This window comes from Plectrocnemia conspersa, unplaced genomic scaffold (assembly GCF_051122295.1).
Source record: "Plectrocnemia conspersa isolate PC_06_02 unplaced genomic scaffold, ASM5112229v1 ptg000010l, whole genome shotgun sequence".
NCBI classification, from domain to species: Eukaryota; Metazoa; Arthropoda; class Insecta; order Trichoptera; family Polycentropodidae; genus Plectrocnemia; species Plectrocnemia conspersa.
Genome location: NW_028277174.1, coordinates 11,177,501 through 11,199,441, shown reverse-complemented (window position 1 = coordinate 11,199,441; position 21,941 = coordinate 11,177,501). Strand labels below are relative to the sequence as shown.

General features: G+C 31.9%; 1 protein-coding gene across 21 annotated transcripts in view; it reads right to left on the bottom strand.

The window, feature by feature from the left end:
- The window catches only part of pan (transcription factor pangolin), a 210,765-nt gene that overhangs the window by 90,834 nt on the left and 97,990 nt on the right, over nucleotides 1–21,941 (bottom strand). For 7 of the 21 annotated variants that reach the window (XM_088195745.1, XM_088195747.1, XM_088195748.1 and 4 more), the window contains exon 6: nucleotides 2,394–2,459. The exons of the other annotated variants lie outside the window; for them this stretch is intronic. In XM_088195745.1, the coding sequence (XP_088051871.1) occupies nucleotides 2,394–2,459 (66 nt within the window). The remainder of the gene's footprint in view (nucleotides 1–2,393; nucleotides 2,460–21,941) is intronic. 21 annotated transcript variants of the gene reach the window in all.

The window sequence follows — 21,941 nt, the reverse complement described above, 5'->3', positions numbered from 1 at the left end:
GCAATATTTGTCCAAAATTAGCATGTGAATGATCCGAACATGTCCGTCCGATTGTCACATGCATTAAGACATTAAGCAAACACGAACCCTTCGACATTTTATTTAATCCCACCCTGATTGTACAGACCAGATTATTGGCATGATATAAAGTCCCTGTCGCCGATGATTAAAAAATAGGGAGACACGGGGACGATGGGGTTGCGCCAGATTGGACATATTGCATTCAGAATAGAAACCATGAGAATATATACAAATTTCGAGATGAGCGGGAGGAAAAAAAACTCTCGAGATAAGCTTGAAGAAGGGAAGGGAAAATGGGATTGTAATAAATAATCCTCAAGGCGCCAGGAAATTTTCAGATTTTTTGCGGTTTTAAGAGATAGGTCCCGAGGCACTCGGGCTTATAAACAGAGAGGCGAAATGAGATGAAGAATCGAGATAAAACGTCATTATCTGCTTTTTCGGTGTTATGAGATGAACACTTATGATTTTTTAAACAGAATATATATACAATAAAACAGTACGTTTGTCAAGTGTTTAATAATGATGTATTCAAGACGTTGAATATTCTCCACGTGCGATTTACAGATGCTCGAGATAAATAATTCATTATCTAGTCTAGCTCACACGTTACCGTTCCGTCTGATCGATCTGTCTATAAAAAGCTGCAAATAAGTTCATTCGCTCCGCTTCGAGATGAGAGCGTGTGCCAAGACAATGCCGAGCACTCTGGCAATGTCATCCCATAAAATAGTGAGACATACTAGCGCAGATGCCAAATACCTATTTGACGTGAATGGCTCGATTTTTCAATTTGGTACATTTTTTATCTCTCAGACGTCATCAAATATTTAGTCAGGGGATGACATGGATTTAAAAATGCGTATAAACATGGGGGTCACCGTTACCCCTGGCACTCGTAAAGTAAATAATACGAAACAAATCGTCGGGGGATGTGTAGCGGGGACTTAACATGCCGGACAAGGATGATGACAATGAGCAGTGAATATACTGCATAATAAAAAAAATGTTGACAATGCCCATGACAGATGACGAACGCGCCTAATTATTATCTCGATCAAGTGAGCACGCATTTTAGGGTCACTCTAGCCCCCTGATGATTTATAATACAATGCATGGGATTTATGAAGACACTAAAAGTTGTAATGTTCTGAAAAATATGTATGTGGATCGAACAGGTGGGTTTAGAATCGCTTGGCAAATAATCAAACATCGTATCTTAAATTTCAGATATTCATTCAGAGAAGTTAAATAATTATATATTTATTATATTGCACAGGTAATGCAAAGACATGAGGATATTTTAAAACGTGTATAGCTTATTAAATTTAATTATTTAGTAAAAATATAATTACATAATAGATGTGTAAGTATATGTACATACTAAATTATGTATATAAATATTTAATTTATAAATTTAAGAAAAATTTACAACAACTTGTTGGATTTCGACAAATGTCTCGGTATACACACGAATATGTCATGAACCGTTTATGCTATTGAAAAAAAAGTAAACGTCAATGTACAAGACTAAAAAAATTACACCGGTTTGTGTTTTTTTTTTTTTTTTTGGAAAAACCACAGATCCCGCTAGGGTCTGCTTGATGTGGCAGAAGCCTTAATCGAAACGTTTTGCTTGCAATTCGTTTTAATCGGGCATATCACATCCAATTCCCATTCGAATTTAGTGATCCGTTTTTTCTGTGCAAAAAGAAAAGGACAGCTACTAAAATGTAACGCTAACTCGTTTCTGTTTATGACGTTATAAATAAAATCGTTTTAAATTGCGTTTCATAATCGATTAATAATGGCAAATAGTGTGCAAAAAGTGACGAGAGTGAATGAGAGATAAGGGCGTGCGGAACGCATGTAACGCACGCCCTTATCTCTCACTCACTCTCGTTACTTATCACACGAGCGAGCGAAAGGGAATGCATCTCATCGTACGCGCCTCGTTATCATATAGTGTCAATAAAATTCTGACCGAGATTTGATTTTTATTTGACCCAAAGTTGATTTAATTTGTTGCTGAATTTGTATGGTAAAATATTTTTTTGATAAAAATGTCATCTAATAACAGAGAGCTAAATAATGCTTACTATATTACTTAATAAATATTAGTGATTCTAATAACTTATTTGAGATAAATAAGCCGTTTGGTATATATTGTAAGTCATATAACAAATTATGATAGATTAATTAGTACAAGTTGTTCTAATTGATCACTAAAACACTCATCATATCGTGCGGTTCCATTGAACTTTTTTAAGCACACATAAAACATTATATTTATAAACGTTTTATATACACACGTGTGTCCGTTTTTTCATCACGACTTATGATAATATTTATTTTGGAATGATCAAACTTACGCATGTTGGTATTTTTTGCGCGCGGTCGTGTAAAAGCTCGACGGATGATTGATTGATTGTACTTACCTGAAAAAGAGTAAAAGAAAAACATTAGTTAACACTGCAAATTGAATAAAAGTACATACATATACATATATTATTTAAAATTTGAGTATTTACACAGTAAGGCTAAATCTGGAAAGCGTAAATATTCATTTGGATATATGTTGTGTAAATACTGAGTAAAAATGTATATTTCAAGTATTATATATACATTGGAAGTCGTAAATAATACACGAACAATGGGACAAAGATCAAGGAAGAAGAGTAGACATGTTCTAGCTGGGCATTATTACCGGTGATATATGAATTTGGGACCGGATACAAGAATATGTGTATTGAATCGCTTATGAATGGCTAAGGCGATAATGCAGATAAGGATGCTCTCAAGAATGCTACTTTTACGAAGTACAAAACACGTCTAAGATAACTAAATTTCGAATAAGATAATCTGCAAAAGGAATCGAGCCTTGCTATTTTATGTTGTCCAATAAATCAAATATTCGACTATAAACTTACGCTGAGATCATCCGCTATGGACTTAAAATTCCAAATATGTCTCCGCAACTGTGCATAAAATAATAATATATACAATATATAATATAAAAGGGTTACGATACGTCGTTGACGAATTATTGCGGCAATAAGTCACGATTTTATTGTTTATAGCTATCATATATGGAGAGATTTTATTACACAAAAAGTACATTATGGCATGATCTACTGCTGTATCTTGGCAAAATAATTAAAATCGTTTTATATTTTTTGTTAAGAGATTGATGTACCCTTAATGAACCGTTGCTTACGTTGATATATTATTTACAGATAAATACATAGCATCATAAACAAATTACTTAAACCTGGTCCTCGTTTTCAAGTAAATTAAAAATATAATATTGATTGTACATAACAAAGTAAAAACATCGCACAAAATGACTCGATCAGAATTTTAATAGAGTTGATTTCAATACTACTAAGGACATTTAAGAAGGAAAATCGATTTAAGCGCCGTCGGGGTCGCAAATGCAACCGTTTAAAATCACTTCGGCGATAAGTATTAACATTTTCATACTGGAAAACGTGTCTAACTAATCGGAGAGATATTATTATTGTAGAATAATAATAATTTAGATAAATTAGGTACTTATAATTGCAGTATATATTAAATATTATCATACGAAATAAAACAATGATGAGACAGTAGTAGAGCAGACGTCTTAAATTGCTGCCGTTTATATAATGCAAAGGCTTTCACGGAGACGCGACGCGATGGTTTCTCATTCATCATTCGAAAAGCTGACTGATGAAAAAGGAAACGAACTGAACGGCGCCCCCTCGGGCACGGAAAATGTTAAATATTTAAAAAGAAGCAACCGTCGCGAGCAGACGCAGAGGATGAGTAGGAAATAAGCCCCCGCGGATCATCCGCAAAAACCACCGGCAGTTAAGTGTTAAACGTCTGCCGGGGTTTATTATTAAAGCTGTCTGAGAGAGATCATTTATTCACCCGAACAAACTCTCAGAGAGGATCTGCTCGATTTGGAGTATATGCAGTGGCGCGACATCGGCGATGCTGCGAATGCACTTTGGATCAGCATATTTGCTATTCATAAATAATCATTTATATATAACTGTATTGAATTGGTGAATTTATATATGCGCAAAAAATGTAAATATAAATCTCGATTATGATGAGATGAGACTGACATTAACTACCAATAAAGAAGCCACGAAAACATTAGTTTCAACGAAGGGTACTGTAAAAAACTTTAGACTCTTATCTCACGGTGTCCCTTGAGTTTCAAATTTAGGACTCTACTATTTATAATATTTACGAATGTGCAAAAATAAAAGCTATTCGTCGAAAACGTAGCAATTTTATGCTCCTATAAAAAATCATATCAAGCAGTAAATATACTAATATTAAAGTTATTGAAAAAAGGTTCGACAAATAGTCGCAGCAAACACTTTTGCTGTTGAAAATTAACCCATCGCCTACCTAACGCCAGATTCGACTCACTATTTGGACTCATAGGACGTTCAAAGAATAAATACATAATTTAAAAGAAAAAAAATAATGAACTAAAACTATCTGTTTTATAACTTAAGGATGAATATGTGAATATTATGAGAGGAATAGAATATTGTAAATATGATTTTCAGCTAGACTAATTTTTGTATTCATAAAATCCAAATTTATTTATTTTTTGCCTTATTTTTTTTTTGTCCTTTTAAAATGTATAATACATAATTAAATCTACCAGAGCAGTGTAAATTACCCAAAAATAGTTATACTTTTTTTCATTTGTAGCTCAAGAGGGTAATATCTGCATAAATAAAATTTATGATATCTAAAACCTACCCATTATGTTACCGTAAATATATATTGAATGTTAAAAATAAATAACTAGCTTATAAAAATGCATACATATATAACAAAACCTGCAATTTCGTATGCTTTCCTGATCATAAAAAAAACATTTAAAATAAGTACTTAATAAAACTGCAAACCCAACAAAATATGTCATTAAAATAGCTTCAAATGCTCCATGGTTTGTCCGCAACTCAATTTTACATTGTCAGTTAAAAACATATTCGATAAATTAGGTGGTAACCCTTTGAGAAGTGAGTATATTTACACACATTTTTAATTTGATAGCATACAGCTGGGAATGAGTTTATTTTATGTTATTTATTTATTATTATTTTATATTTAATTTATAGTTTATTATAGAAAAAAATCAATGATTTCTAACGTTTAATTGCTTTGATCTATTTTACTAATTTTGTATTAGTATGTTTTATTAATTTATTTAAACACTTTTATATTATTTATTTTACATATTTTTTATATATTATTCGGCTTTTATGTAGTTTTTCATCAATTCAGGAGCTGTCAATATTTTTTATGAAATTAATATAAATTATTTTTTGTAATGTTCCTTTATTTTGTACTCTATAATTTATTGCTATTATTATTTATAAAAATCATTTACGTTAAATCAAATTACAAAAAAATATTATATATTGTTTTTTATTTATTATTTCTTTAATTGTAAATATATAACTATTTGGGGTACCTCAAAACCGCCGTACATGTACGGCGATACCGTTCAAGGGGTTAATAATTATTATTGAAAATTAGTTTTTTTTATTAATTTTCTTTTTTTTTAATTACTTTTTTACAGATATGTTTAATTGTATTTGTGCTAATGGTTATGTATATGTTACTACGATTCGCAGTTACTATAAAATTATAATTTATAAAAAAGAATTCCGAGAATATTTTTGTATATAGATAGACTTTTAAACAAACTAACTTAATTATACATAAGTATATTAGAATAAATTATAAAAAAAACATTTCATTGAAATGTTGAAAACCAATCAATATTTTAAAATAAAAAAAAACGATAGAAAAATCTGCTTACATATTTTTCCATTTATACCATAAAAATACAACGAGCCCTTATATATAAACGAGTTAATTGTCTTTGTGATAAAAATTACTTATGATATAATTATATTATCTTCGATTCAATCAGTCAATAAATTAGAGTATTAAAAGAAATTCCAACAAATAAATTATATAAATAGTTCAGAACAAAATTAATTATATGCGTGTAAAATTTCCATTATATGCATTTACAAAATATTTGCAAATTCCACTTCAAAACTTGCACAATACCCACAAATAAAAGCTCACATAACAAGAAATCACACGGCAACCCTAATTTATGTACGCGAACATATCGTGCGTGTTTGTTGTGAATTATTGAAAATAAATTCTCGATCACGGCTCACGATTTACCCTCCCCGTCCGTATACTTTTCGTTCTGACACAGGTATATTTTATACGCGTTATATTATTATTATACGATACCCTCTCACCCGAAAGTCATGCCTAACTGGCCGCGACGCGTGAAGATGATCCCTCGATTTATTAATATTTCAACACGCGCTTAGCGATGGGGTTCTTTCTATAATACCTACATACCCAATTTGTTAAATGGTAATTAAACCGCCAGCGGTGTAATAGTTGAGTCGGAATCGGACCCTGAATTTGGGCAACCGATGGTCGATAACCTGTTATTGTTAATATTTATACTGTTTAACATGTTAAACAGTTCACTGAACTCGGTTTACAAGTTAACCCGAAAATGTGCTTTCACAATTAGCTGGACAATGATAGTGACTTGAAGCTATTCAGAGGTAACTAGGATTTTGATAAAAAATATGTCTCTTTAGATATTATATCTTTATTTCAGCTCGATATTAAAAGAAGAAGTATTAGTAACATTTAACAGAATTTCCAATTTCATGTTAATTTTTGACAACTCCATAAATATCAGTAGTTATGAAAGATTTAAATTACACCGGGGAACATATTTTAAGACTTCATATTCATACACATTTTTCTAGTTTGTCAAATTTGTCAGAGTACTTGTAATGATTTTTTCTATCGAAGGGGTCGGAACCTCGGGCGCGTGTGGAACCCGACCCCCGTGTCTGTCTCATTCTGAACCACCGGTGCGAACCATAGCGCAATTCGTGTACGAGGATCTGTTCCGTTATCTCCCCGTTATCCTAATGCAATAATGGGTAAGGACGAGCGTTTTAAAGCCATTAAGGTTTCATCCCATTTGGCAAAAAAGTATGCAATTAGAGCGACGGAAATTCCGAGGAAATGAGCAAATAATAATTTAATGTGCGTCTAATTGAACTCCAATAATGAAAGCTCAATTGAATTGAAATAAAAATCGATACATAGGCTTTTTACGGTAATCCTCAATATTATCAATATAATAATAATAGTTTGTATCGAACGCTTTCGGTGTGTGTACCCTCGTCAAATTGAGCAACAGGTACCTTCGGATACACGGCACAATACCTGTATTGTGTGTATATCCAAAGTAAATCCCGAAGTCTGCCTCTACCACTTGCTGGGCAACAACAATGAGGTGCCCCTCGCAGCCACCACGGTCCACTTACCCCAAACATGATACACTATATTAATTTTCATAAGGGAAAATTCGCATGGGGATGTCAATATTTGAGAAACGGCACACAATGAGACGAGCAATGCGGAAAGAATTAATGCCAAACATATTACGTTGCGCAATTTGCTATTGGCTTTGTACTTGATGGGGGGGTATATTGAAAATGTACAATAAGCATCTTATGGACAGTTCATGTCTTGCATATAAGATGAAGCGTAGATGCTTAAACTGGATTATCAATGAGAATTATGTTTGCGTAAGAACGGATTGCAATTGGATAACACACGTAGACATTTAAGCTTATACATCAAAAATAAATGTAGTAGCAACATTATTATAACAAAATAATAATTGATTAAAAACAGTAACTGAAACGTCTCCAGCTTGTGAGAAGCAGGGGACGTTACTACCCCATTTTTTGCCATATATGTTTAATTATTAAAATTATATTGTATATAATCTTGTAATTAAAGAAGAAGCGAAAAATCTCATTTTGGTATCGTGCCTCAAAAAATATAAAGATGTCAGAATTTCACGCAATAATAAAGGAGACAACATCAGAAGTGAGTTAGCTTTACAAAGTGAACCTATTCTTTCGTGAGGTCAACAAAAAATATGCCTACATTAAATGCCTTATTTTTGGACCAAAAAATCCTGAATATAAAATAGAATATCATAGTCGAAAACGAATATTCATAATGTCCAGACGTTCCCCTGTGTTTTACTCCCTGTAGATTTTTTAAAATATATTATTGCTTTTGGTTTTTAATTGCTTTAGTTAGCTGATGTGAAAGTGAGCTTATTTAAAACCTTTTTTTATATTTTTTATTGAGATAAAATATATAGTTTCTGTCAAAAAAGTCTAGAAACAAATAACAAATATCATATATTTGTTATTTTTTTAAAGAATTTTTTGACAAAAACTATATATTAGGGGAAGTTTTAAAATTAAATAACTTTGACGATCAGTTGTGACTTATTTCTTGTTCGGGTCGTATGTTTGAATTAACATCTGGAGAGTGCGTTACGAATATTTCGTTCCGAGTAAAGTGATTTCACGCACTTGTATGCCGTATGAATTTCACAAAAAAAAAATGCCAACCACAGCAACTAAAACATTTGTGCCGTCTATGGTTCGTCAATTTAAAAAATGGTTCAAAAGATTTAAATCTGGAATTTTTTGGTTGGAAGTCCGCATACCTGCAGAAATTGAAACCAGATTCAGGAGTTAACAGATAATACAGAATATTCATGGTCCAACATTCAAAGAACTTAAAAAATATTGCTAAGGCGTGTGGATTCCATGGCGACGAGAACAAGGCGACGCGCCTGCCTCATACTGCGAATCACGCGAGAAAAAAAATTAATACTCTCGGATGGAAATCTGTTGTTCACCTCCATATTCTCCCGATATAATATCAACATAATTTAGATGGTAAAATAAATAATAGTGAAGTTAAAACATTTCTTTTTGATTCATTTTAATTTTAATTCACAGCCAGTCAGTTTTTTAAATGTTAGATTAAAAACTTGCCTGATCGACGGATGAATATAAAAAGTATCTGTCGATGGAGATTATTTTGTAGAATAATATTGTAAAATATTTTTTTTGTTGAAAAAATATGTTTTTTCTTTTGGGCACCCCTAATATTTATCCCAATAAAAATATTTAAAAAATCTCTTTCATCAATATTGTAATTTATAAGTTGATCTAATTAAATTTTACAGCTTACTAAATCTTGGACTAGATTATCAGATGATTTGAATTAAATCTTCTGATTTTTTAGGGTCGCTCGGACAATATATTAGTTAAATTAAGCAGTAAGATTGCGTAGGTGTGGTAAGATTCGTTAAGTCTGTCCTAGTGACATTTTCACAGCAATTAGCTGACTTCGTTGCAATGGTGTCCGTATTTGTTTTGTTGTTTTAAAATACTTTAATTCTTACGAAAGTGATTTTTCAAGCGTCACGTAAATAGCCAAGACACGGCGGTCGATTCCCCATAAGCCCCCCGTCGAGCGAATTATATAATTGTGTATGCCATAAAATGGCATTACGAATTGCCGGTTGTGCATCGAGGGTTGCAGCAGCACGCCACTCGAAGCGATGTAAATTTGCAGGGTACATTTCATACGACATAATGGGGACCGGGGCGCAACTCCAGAGGTCGGCCTAGCGTTAATAACGAGGCTTAACCCTGTGGCCCACCCCCGGACACCATTGTCCCAAGACAAATGAGGTTATAATTTTTAGGCCGCCGTGCACTCGAATGCCCGCTTAATTAGAGCCTGGGAGGCTTTCGAATGTTTTTAGTTTCATACATTTTTAATTGGCAAAACGAATAGCGAATTTCATTTGGGGGCGAATTGATTGGAATTGACTTGAATCGAATATTATGACAATGATTGGGGGGTATACAATCAAAGGCAGAAATCAACTTGAAGATTTAACGAAAAAGTCATAGATCTTACACACTAGCTTTTATACTCGTAATTGTGCCTATGTATTGTCATGTCGAAGGCACAGTGAATCCATAATTTAAGAATGAATCATGTATCATTAAGGAGTCAACTTAATTATAATACATACATGTTTAATGCCTCTATTAATCCGTTGGATTCAAATTACGCAACAGCATGATACTCAGATTTAGGGAATTGAAGATCTCAAATAAATAGTGACTCTTTTTTGTACATCAATCTTTTGAACATAAATATCAATTTCATAAACTATTAATTGACAATTTCTTATTAAAAATAATGATGAGAAATTTTAAAATTATAAATGTGGGGTCCAAAATGATCATTTATCGACAAGGAAACAACACAATAGCGTAGAGGATGGGACCACACAAAAGCTCTCGTTTCGACCAGAAAAATTTACATAAATAACACAAGTTTTCTTAATGAAAACATTCTCATTCTCATTCATTAAAAGAATATTTCTTTGTTGCGAAACGAGCAAGGGAAACAATAAATCATCGGATTCACAAGATTTCCGTTGCAGTATACGACCTTGAGCAATGCCCATTAAGCAAATGTCACTTTTTAAAGGCGTATACCTATTTCACTGCTATAAGAAACGAGTACATCTATTGGATGGACGATCGCTGCATAAGTGTGCACCACGCCACCCCCCTACAAGACCTCCGAGGACCTCACACGGAAATCATCCCTGCGCCAGCTTCTCCGCCAATGCGAAAAAACGTCGCGCCTATTATAGTCTGTCGAAATATGTAATATAATCTAACAAAATTCTCACTAGTTTCCACCTGCGTCTCACTGACTGCGACGTCACACCCCTTAGGGTTACAATATCTTAAATAAATATAAGTAATGCTTTAAAATAAAACAGTATGAATAAAGAGATTCAAATATATTGTATAGTGACGGCGGCGGACTGAAACGGAGTGTAGGTTTTTTTATGACGCTACAAATTTACAGCGATACAAGAATTGTCAGGATCAGATCGCAGAATTTCAACGTAGAGCGTCAGGATTGAACATTTGTATCGTAATGTAATGATAAATACAACAAAATTTATACGGGAATTAATTGAAATTCATAAACGGAATGTACCTCTTGAATGAGCAATATAAGGGCACTCGTCCGTGCATGTAGTATATATATATGGCACGCGTCATATTTTTTCCCACAATATCTCATTATAAACTAATAGCCCACTGCTGTTATCGAAGCCGCAATCCCTCGGGCAAAAAATACAGTTATGGCAGGGCAGTCGGCGTTTAAGTAGGAAATAACGAGTCTAATCCTCCGACCACCGAACCAAGGGGAGCCCCAATTAGCAAATCCCATCTTCTTTGCAAATTGCCCGCAGATTCTGAGCGAGCGGGTTATAAGAATCTCATTTCAACACAACGTTTTATTAACCCTTTGTAACACATTTTTTCTATTGATAATTTAACTTTCTTTTGATAATTTAATATATGTATGTTGGAATATGCCTTATGAGTGCATCGAGCTATAGAGCAATAAAAAAAGAGTTTATTTGTTCAAAGCCTTTCATTCGGATCAACAGGTGAGAGGGAAATAAAAAATAAACCAAAACACACAAACAATAAACTGGCTTAATTTACATAACAAACATTTCCACGCCGGTTTCATATTGACACAAGCGGTGTCGCGCCGAAAAATTATTACGGCATATTAATATTTATATCCACGGCCACAATGCGCCCTATGCTTCATCCCCCTTTATGTGTGCGTAAGTGGATTATGATTTTTTCTTAATTCGCCGATACGGGGTGAAATTATGTTTATAAACCACTTTAGAGACCTGAGGCCACAATGGCGGAATTATGTTAATTTTAATATGCGATAATGGAGGCATTAGGACCACACGGCCCTCCGAGGGAACGGGCTTACACGAAAAACGGCGCAAAGTCGGGTTAATAGTGCACAAACACAATAATCGTTGTGTGAAGTTACCAAATATTCCATAATAAATACAAAAATGAAAAGAATCGAAAGAGTCTTTGAAAGATGTTATTTCGGCTACCGAGATTCGTAATATCATTTTATTTATTTATCCAATAATATAACGCTATTGTGTTTCACGTATGTTCATAATTAGTTCAGAAAGAATAAAAAAAAAGGTTTAAGGATCAGAACCCTGAAAAGGTCTACACTTTAAATGAAATTAAATCAGATGATATACCAAGTACTCGGCTATATTACGAGAATTCTGAAATGTGAAAAGTTTTAATTCTTGAACTAAAATTAATTCAGAAGCCATACTAAATACTCGAGCTTTACTACAACAATTCTAAACTCCAAGTTAGACCTCACTGTTCCTAATTTTTTAAATGACTATAAAAAGGAAAACAACTCATTCAACTTGGAATCTGATTCGCCAGGATTAATATTAACAGATTTTTTTTTAAGATCCGAATATTCGAATCCAGAATATATTTACACGTTTTTCAAATATTCGTTTATATTTGTAGTGGTAATTCTTAAGAAAATTTGAGTAATAAAATAAATATGTATTTGCTATAAATATATAGGGATGCTATTTAACAATGAATTATTTTGAAAAATTAGTGCATTTAACCCTTTATGTTCCCAAGTACCTTGGCTTATATACAAACGTAATGACAGACATTGTTGTTGAAAATTAAAAAGACACAATAAATTTGATCCTAAGATGGGAGGCTTCAGTTTTCGTATTTAGTTCATAATATATGGTTCTTGTCTGACTAAAAACTCGCATATGATGATTACAGAACGTTTTATTGCGAATTTCTAAGTAAACATAATTAAAAAAATATTATGTACTTCAATTCCCTAATTCGCCTGACCGTTACCCAATGTATCCAGGAATTATTTTGTGAGATAAATGCTTCACTTGTGCTTCCAAAAAAATATTTAAATAAAATACTACGTATATTAAAGAATATGATACAACTAAGAACAAAAATATCTAATATTAAAAAAATGGTAACATCCAGTCCCATTTTTGTCTCAAGAAATCATCAGCATGTAAAGGTGACTGTACCATAAGACAAATAATAAATAGTTCGTAACGCATTGCATAATGTAATCTGTAACGTCTAAAATTCCAAGCACCCACTAACGACTCGTTATGATGGCAACAAGACGTTTGAACCATCGACCTCCAACCACACATTGCGATAACTAGATTCGTTGCGAGTGTTTTTTTCCTCTTCAATCCAATCCAATGGTATCTACAATGAGTTGCCAATTTACCAGTTCGCACCGACATCCGGGTTCGATCCCGAAGTTACATCAATAAAAAAAACACGAACCGCTTAACGCTGAGACAAATTACGCCGGTCGACGGTTGGGCACGGCTGGCCCGACAAAGCAGAAGGGTGAACTTCCGTGCCCTCGTTAATGGTCCACCCTTATCGAGAGGGCGTCGTGCGGTCACGTGACCGTAGAACGTACCCCTTCATTGTCAACCGGGGCTTGAATGAAAAGCATACATATCATCGCCGACGTGACGGCGAAAATGTTCGCGAAATATATCAAGTCAGGTGAGGTGGGGTCGAAATCGACCCCTGTAAGATTGTTATGATTAAAATAAGGCAACGCAAGTATCTGCTTATCGAACATGCACTGAAAATTTGTTGAGAGTTGAAATATTATTTAAAGACCAGTGGCGTAACAATACTGAGAAGAATATATGATACATACCTACAAGTCTAGTTTGTAAAATTAGGCAGTGTAGTGCAAAATTTATATATGAATTGTAGAGTAGAGGCCAGAGCATATTTCGAGGTAGTTATGCATTCGCAAAGTAATGTTTATTATAATAATTTATAGCAAACATAATAAGTTTGTGGTAGGATTGATGAATAATATGTATTTTCATATTAGAAAATTGTAGTTAAAAATCAAAGTGTAGTTTGATATCCGAAAATGTCTCTCACACAAACTAATGCAAATTAAAGTTGAGAAATATAGAAAATTAAAAAAAAATATTTTAACTAATCATCCAAGATTCAATTATTCTATATAAAGATTATAATGAATAAAATTGACGGTTATCTCATATGATTGTATATAATAAACCTTGTTAACTAATTAATACATAATAATGTTTTGTATGATCATATAAAAGATCTTTGTATAACAGTTTTTTCCTAACAATTTTGTAAGAAGATCCTCAGATGCGGGCGGGAGGTACTTACTCAAAGAACAATAGTGAAATTCAGATCATAATTAATTATTATGCGCGAATCGTTAATATAAATATAAAATCGTATTAATTTAATACAGGGCGTATCTGTGTAATAAACGTAGCTCGGCTTTGCTATATAGTACTAGTATTATCGTGAAGAGGTTATGCCAGATAAGATTATCTGATGGGAAGGCCTTAATATGACGCATTGTGTGTTCGGCTTAAGCGTATAAACAAAAAGTTTCATTGTACGCGGTATGACACGGTAAAATTATGAGATAAATATTCGTGATATGATATGATATCGCGATAATATTGTTGGATCGCATCTCTTCTAATGCACGCCACACTAAATACATACAGTTTTCTGCTTATTTTCGTAAAGTTATTGCTTATACGCAATAAATAATGAAATTATTAAAATAAACACGCGTATAACAATTTTCATAATACATTCGTAATAAATGGGTATAATTTATATGATAAACATTTGACGCTTAAATTGCCGACGCTTGGCAAAAAGCCCAATGTTTAGTGAAAAAGCACACAAGTTTTTTTTATCATATTTCATATAATTAATGTATGTGTCCTAACCATTAAAACAAAGTATTTGTTATTTGAGTTTCGTATACATTATATGTGAGATCAATCCATTAAAAAAACATACACAGGTAATTCACTGTCATAGTAGTTATGTATATCAGTAGGCGGTATTAAAAACAATGAATATCTTTCCTATATAGTTTCTACAATATTTATGATATGATGTTTGTTAATAGGGAGGGGTGAATTATTTTTAATACATAAAAGCTCATTATTATAAAATTTTCAATAAGTAATATGAACCTAGTTCGATTTTAATTAATCATCACAATATTCATCCGTGAGATTAAGAACATCTAAATAAACCTAATATGTGATATATTTATGTAATAATCACTAATTCCGAATACTATAGATTTAAACCCAAGTAGTTCAGGTTAATAGTCAGTGACTTTAACTACTTGTCTATCATGATAGTTATGTAAAAATATACATGCTCAATTATAGGCTACATAGGGAGAACAATTTAATATTTTATATCAAAAATACTGATTTTTAACATCTGTACATCAAATAACAGTATAATATATGTATTAATTTCCAAATATAAATTATATTTGGAAAAAATTTGTATTTCTTATACAAATTTAATTTTAGATTGTATACATAATATTAAAACTTATTACGAGTTAAAAAGGTCAATTGCAACGCAAAGACATATTTATGTTAGGAGTGACAAAGGCAATAAAATAGTTGGAAAGTGTATCTAAGTTTGCTTTAATGTTGACTAAATGTCAGTGTTGTTAGTACTAAAACTTGCAAAGTTTCATTGCTTGTCTGAGTAAAGTTGGTTGAGTAGAATTTGCGCAGCAGTTTATATTTTTTTTTATTAAGCCCAATAATATACACGTCACAACTCAAAAACATAATGTTTTGGTGTGAGAAAAAACTATAAATTTTCAAAAATAAGTAAAAACGAATATCATAGATTGTATCGCTTATCTTTATACAATTGTTTTGATTTATAATACGTATATTCACATCGTTGAAACATGATCAATATTTTAAAATTCAATATACATAATTACCTAATTCGGTAATAAATTACAGCGTACAGTAATATAAAAGATAAGATAAAATATATAGCAGTGGTATAAATCGTTGCATACATATGGACCCTAATATTTTTTTACATAAACATGTGTCTGGGAGATTAGAATTACTGATTATGATTTTTTTATAATTCTGATCGATCATCACATGCTACATTTTCTTAATCTCGCGGATAAATATCGTGATGAATAATTAAAATAAACTCATATATTGATTGTAATATATTAAGTTATAATTAATAAAATATATGTTACAGATTTACAGTCTGATGTTTTACTACCAACATGGTAGCTATTGATGCAAATAATGTTATACATTCAAACCTCACTAATCGCAATATGAAATTTAATCAAACGATTTTATGTATCGTTATTGTAGTATGAATTGAGCAAGCCGATCATTTAAAAACTATAGAACCGCATTTAGTATATCGATGGGTTTTGACTGAAATTTATTAGTTCAATTTATTCAAAGAATCCATTACATATTGTATATACTTCGTATGCTATATATAAAAGTGATATTAATTTTAAATTTTTAGGTTTCATACGGCAAGATAATACAGGAATTTATTCCTTGTGTCTTAATTTTCTACGAAATTATTTAGCTGTTGAAATTAACGTAATTTTATTACTATAAATATTTAAAGCACCGAAATCAACAAATTGAGAAAGAAGAAAGCAGCTCTATGTTGCCAATAAACACTTTTCTAATTTGCTTCCAAAAAAAAATTTGAATAACGCAGAAGATGTATTAACGACTGTTTCTAATTAAGATAATTTGAAATCAGATACTGAAATAATGATGACTGTTTCATTAATATGACGTTGACAATCGAAGAAAATTAAACCAACGGAATATTTTGAAGTTTAAGATTTTGCAACCAAACGGAGAACGGACTACAAATTTGTTCTCAATTAAGCCAACATCAACGGAAAGCGAACAAGTATTTTTAACGGCAGGAATATTTACTAAAAAAATCTGATTCATTTCTGAATGCCTTACTCTTCTAAAAATGTTTTTTCCCAAAAAAAATCGATAGAAATACTAGGGTCTCATGTCGTAACTATCAAACAATTTCTTCAACTCAATATATGTTAACTGTATTTTTTTACATGAAACATATTTGCACATTTACATTGATGATATTATAGACAATTGGGTCATTTCGTTATAAATACTATTTTTGGTAACGAATGATATAAATACAATATTTTCACGCGCCGCCTCTGGATTGCGTAGCCGCGGCCCCGCCGGCCGCAATTAATTAAAATCGAATTACACAACCAGATATTAATAATCGAGTTTTTCGTGCATATGTTCGCCATAATGTCGACGATAATTACACGCAATTACGCACACACATACATTCGTATCATAATTGTTATGGCTGGGTATAATTGATACGGCGACATTCTCACGATTGCACCTGTCGAACATGCAGTCGTACTATATACTAATTGATACGGAACAGAAAGACAGATTCCGAGATTTATTGGGAATAATTCGTATAAATGCTCGGTTGGGGGTTGGAGTGAGCAAAGCCCGCAGTCGAACGACACCCACTTCCGGTATGGGGTGCCAAAGCGGAAGCGAAAGAGGGGAAAAGTTAAAAAAACGAAACACAATTACAGTAATGGCTATCGGTTAGAATATATCCAATTATGAACTTTGGCATCGTTAATCAAATCGTTTTAATTTATCGAGAAAGCTTTGTTACTTGTAATTCGTATTATATTTTATACTAAGAATAGAAGGAAAATTTTTAATATGGTAATTATAGTGCAAGTTATATATCACTCGAAAACTTTTAAGGGTCTCCTATTCTATCGTTTCAGTTCATTCAATATATTTTTTGATTTTTTATTTCTACATTCGAAACTTTAAATTCCCATATATATTCTGATTAAATTCAGAATATATCGTTTAAGTACAAACATATGTATTTCGTTCTGCGCACGATTTTTTATTTATTGTAAAGCTAAAGCCATGCAAACTAGAGATTGCAATAATACCGGTATTACAGAGAGAGAAAATACAATATCGGTATTGTCGGTACTAGTCTCCAATTCGAGTAATCGAGTACTCGATACTCGAGTATTTTTGTCTATTTTTCAAGTACTTGATAATCGAGTATTTTGAAAATTACTCGATTAATACTCGAAATTAAAAAAATTTGAAATATTTCAGAAACAAAAATAACTTTAACTCGGTCCGGTAAAGGTTAACGTCTTGCTTTTATTTGGCGTTTATGCCCGAAGTCCCGAGTTAGAGCGGTTACTATCAGGTATAATTTTTTCATAGTCCCATAGTTGCATAGTTCCGGTCGTCGGCTATGTTAGTGGGTACGACGGAGAAATTTATTTTGTGTTTTCTGTTCGACAGTCCCGACTTATCTAATTTATGGCAATGAACAATATGAAATATCAACAAAAACATTTTTTAGGTTTTATGACTATGCAGTTGTAGCGTAAAGTGTTGTCAATTGTTTATACTGATCCCTCAGCTTAAAATATAAATCAAAACAATTGTGTGTTTTTAAGGCATTTAAAGTAAAGTCAGTTCTTTGCGAACCGTTTAGCTCTAGAGTGAAAGGGATTCACCCAAATACATCTTCGAAGGATATAGATTTAAATTCTTCGCATTAATCAGAAAGAGTAGAATATTGTATATTGTTAAGAAAAAAGATCTATTCAAGAAGAATTACAAAATGCTATTTTGTCAATAGTCGAAGGAAATAAGAGAAAAGCAGAGAAGTGAATGAAAGAAGAGAACATAAAAAGAGAGTTCAAAAAATTGTATATCTATAAAAAGCGAACAGATATAAATTAGAAGCCTTATCCAACGCGTTAATGACAATAAGACCAACATCAACAGCAACGGAAAGGGTTTTTTCCATAACGGGAATAATAAAACCAAAGATTAGCAGTAATATTAAATTCGAGACACTTTTTGCATTATTGTTTTTAAAAAGTATGTTCGTGAAGTTAAAATAATTGTAAAAATTAACATACTAAGTATTTTATTTATTTATTTATATGTGCACGAATTTGAATAATAGCTATTTTGGTACATTTGGTAAATACTCGAAAGTACTCGAGTACTCGAGTAATTAAAAATTTTAATATTCGATACTCGAGTAGTTGATGGTTCGAGTAATCGGAGACTCTAGTCGGTACTAGCAATATAATTATTATTTTAATTAATAAGTAATAAAAAACGAAAAAATAATTTGTCTACCGCTCGCATATTTCACCACTTGCTGATGTCATTTCTATAGTCAATCAAACAGAGGAAGAGAGTGATGGTGAGAATACAAGTGAAGAAGATATCTGACTTTTATTGAAACTTTACTGGAATACATCGACCAAAGGGAACGAATTTGAGTTGTAAAAGCTCTTAAAAAATATACATTTTAAAACCAAATAAAAAATAATTTGTGTTTTTTTAATTATTGCAAATAATCAAGAGTGTAATATATATAATAATCACTAATTATGATTTCCTAGATAGATAGAAATTGCAAAAGAAAACACTGGTCCATTTGAGATTCAAACTCAGGTCTTTCATGTATCTATCATATCTGAAAAATCTCCATTAGTTATAGCAGCAACACTTATCTTGCGTACTAATGTTTTTTTTTTCAGTATGATATTGGATAGACTTTTTCTGCACAATATAATTGTAAGATCGTGACTTTAACGTCTTCTTCAAAGAAATGTGCCTGCTATTTTTATGTTAAAACTCAAAAGGGTTGGATTTAATTATTATTTGACTTGTTGATTTACCTTTGATGCTTAAATAAATCATTTATTACATCAAGCTATTTTTTTTATGATTATTTTAACTTTCCATTCTGTTGACTGTACACAGCGTAACCCTTAAACGGCGCTCGATCACAAGCGAGCAGCCAACCGAATCCTGGTAATTGATTTTTATATTAACGAGGGTTTCCCGGGGTTATATCCGACCAATCCCGCGAACTCCACTGTCATACATCCAAATATGACACGGTTCATTAGGTAGCAATCAGATTTTTACATAAAAAAGCACACCATTCGACCTGTTTGCTTTTCACATTTCTAGACAGAACCTACGACCCGAAAACATCTAGGGATTGCCTTCGATTGGATACGCAAACATTTTGCGAAAATCTGCGCGCAAGAACTCACCCAATCGCGTGTCCAAATAAAATTATGTGCTATGGAAAAATATGAATTTTAAAGAAAAATTCTAAGGGAAGTACTAATATTACATTGCTTATTAAATATATTATAATTCTAAACTAACAAGATCATATAAAAATGTACTCAGAATAAGTAGATTCTGAATGGCAAATTAAATTGGAAATGAAAAATACTTTCGATACAAAAACCAGTATTATTGGAAATGGATTAAATTAAAACCGCAGCTTGTATTTAAAATGGTATGAATTGTTCAAATATATTTCATACGTGCGTTGTATATTTAATTAATACAACGTGTTAAAAACTTGTAAATTAAATGAACAAAATTTATCGTTACATATAATGTGTATGATGAGTTAAATAAATATTTTCATAAATAACCTTTGTAGCGTATTAAAAATTTCTGGTTAATATATACTACTTTTATGTTGATTTTTAATTGGAATGTATTTTTTAAATACGCTTTTTTAAAGTTCAAAATACCTCTCTATATTACGTTTGCGAGAAGTAATAATAATATATGTTATTGTAGGAATCTATATGTACAAATATATATTCGACAAATCCTATACATACATATAAAGCAAAGGTACGTTTGCGGATTTACAATAGTAAAATTTGGGCAGGAAAATGGGGAGTGCTCTTTCAACCAAAGCTGAAGTTGCTCTCGCTTCGCTGGAGCATGCTCTAGGGGGCGCTGGGGGTTGGTTCATCGACAATACACCAAAGACACGCCATAGCGAAAGGAAAAGAATTTGATGTTTTTTCTTGAATTTTAAATAAAAAAAATTGCAATTTCCAAGGTCGCTCACGTCGAATTCGTTCCAAGAACGAAACGCGATATTTTATGGGTCAACATCGACGATAAAGTCGCGTATAATTTACGCCCGGTGCTGCTTCGATACTACACGGGCCATATAATACACACACGGTCATTTGTGGGAAAAAATATCCCGTAAATAATTTATGGAATATAACGCGAGAGAAGCGATTCCCCGCTGCGCGAGATTCCCCAATATTGAAACTTTATGCGAAGGCGATAAATTTCATTTTTTTTATTATTATTCTTATTGTTATCGATATTTATATTTATAAAAAAAAAATACATCGATACGTTTCACTTTGCAAGAGTGTACGAAATGCAAAGAGGCTGTTGTACCAAGAAATAGGAGGAGGCGAACGCGCGGTACGAAAATGGCGGAATTTTCTCTCTCTTCTTAGGTTTGGTTTTCTGTCTCGCTCTTAAGGGTTGGGAAATGTATGAGTGTGTCCCACTCGGGCATCCGGGCACATTATTATGAATATATAAACAGGGCGAAGGGAGGAGAATATAACGGATTACTACTGAGAGGATATACGAAAAATACAGTGTGGTGATGGTGCAACTTCATTGTTATGAATAATATATATATATTAATTTTAAAAATCGATTGAGTTAAACAAACGTTATATCTGACCAATTGGCGCATCTAAGAGTAGCCCAAAATTGTAAGAAATAATTAATACTTATTTAACATAAGAAACATTCGGATCCACGTGATATTTTAATTTACTAACCAATTATTTTAATATTCATAGATGTTATATAAAAAAATATATCTATATATTTAGATTGGTATATAATTGAAATACTGATTATTTCATAGTAATAATTTACTAATATACGGTTTATATAAAATACAGCATTGTCATACTTATGCTCATGTAAAATAATAAATTTTCATAAAATAAAACAATATTAGCTTGCAGTTCATAAATAGTTAGTATGACATAAATACTTGATAGATAAGCTTTGTGAAATATAGCTAAATTTGCTCAATAAAATTACTGTTTATTTTAAAATCATCTTTTAAATTCATGTGTGGTTTGCAAAATGGCGGCTACTTTAAAAATGAAATATAAATAAGAAAAATAAATAAATATAGGTAAGTGTCATTTTTTTTAAATATATGGAAAAATTGAAATCCTTTAAAATTACTTTAATCTATCTTTGCCGAAAG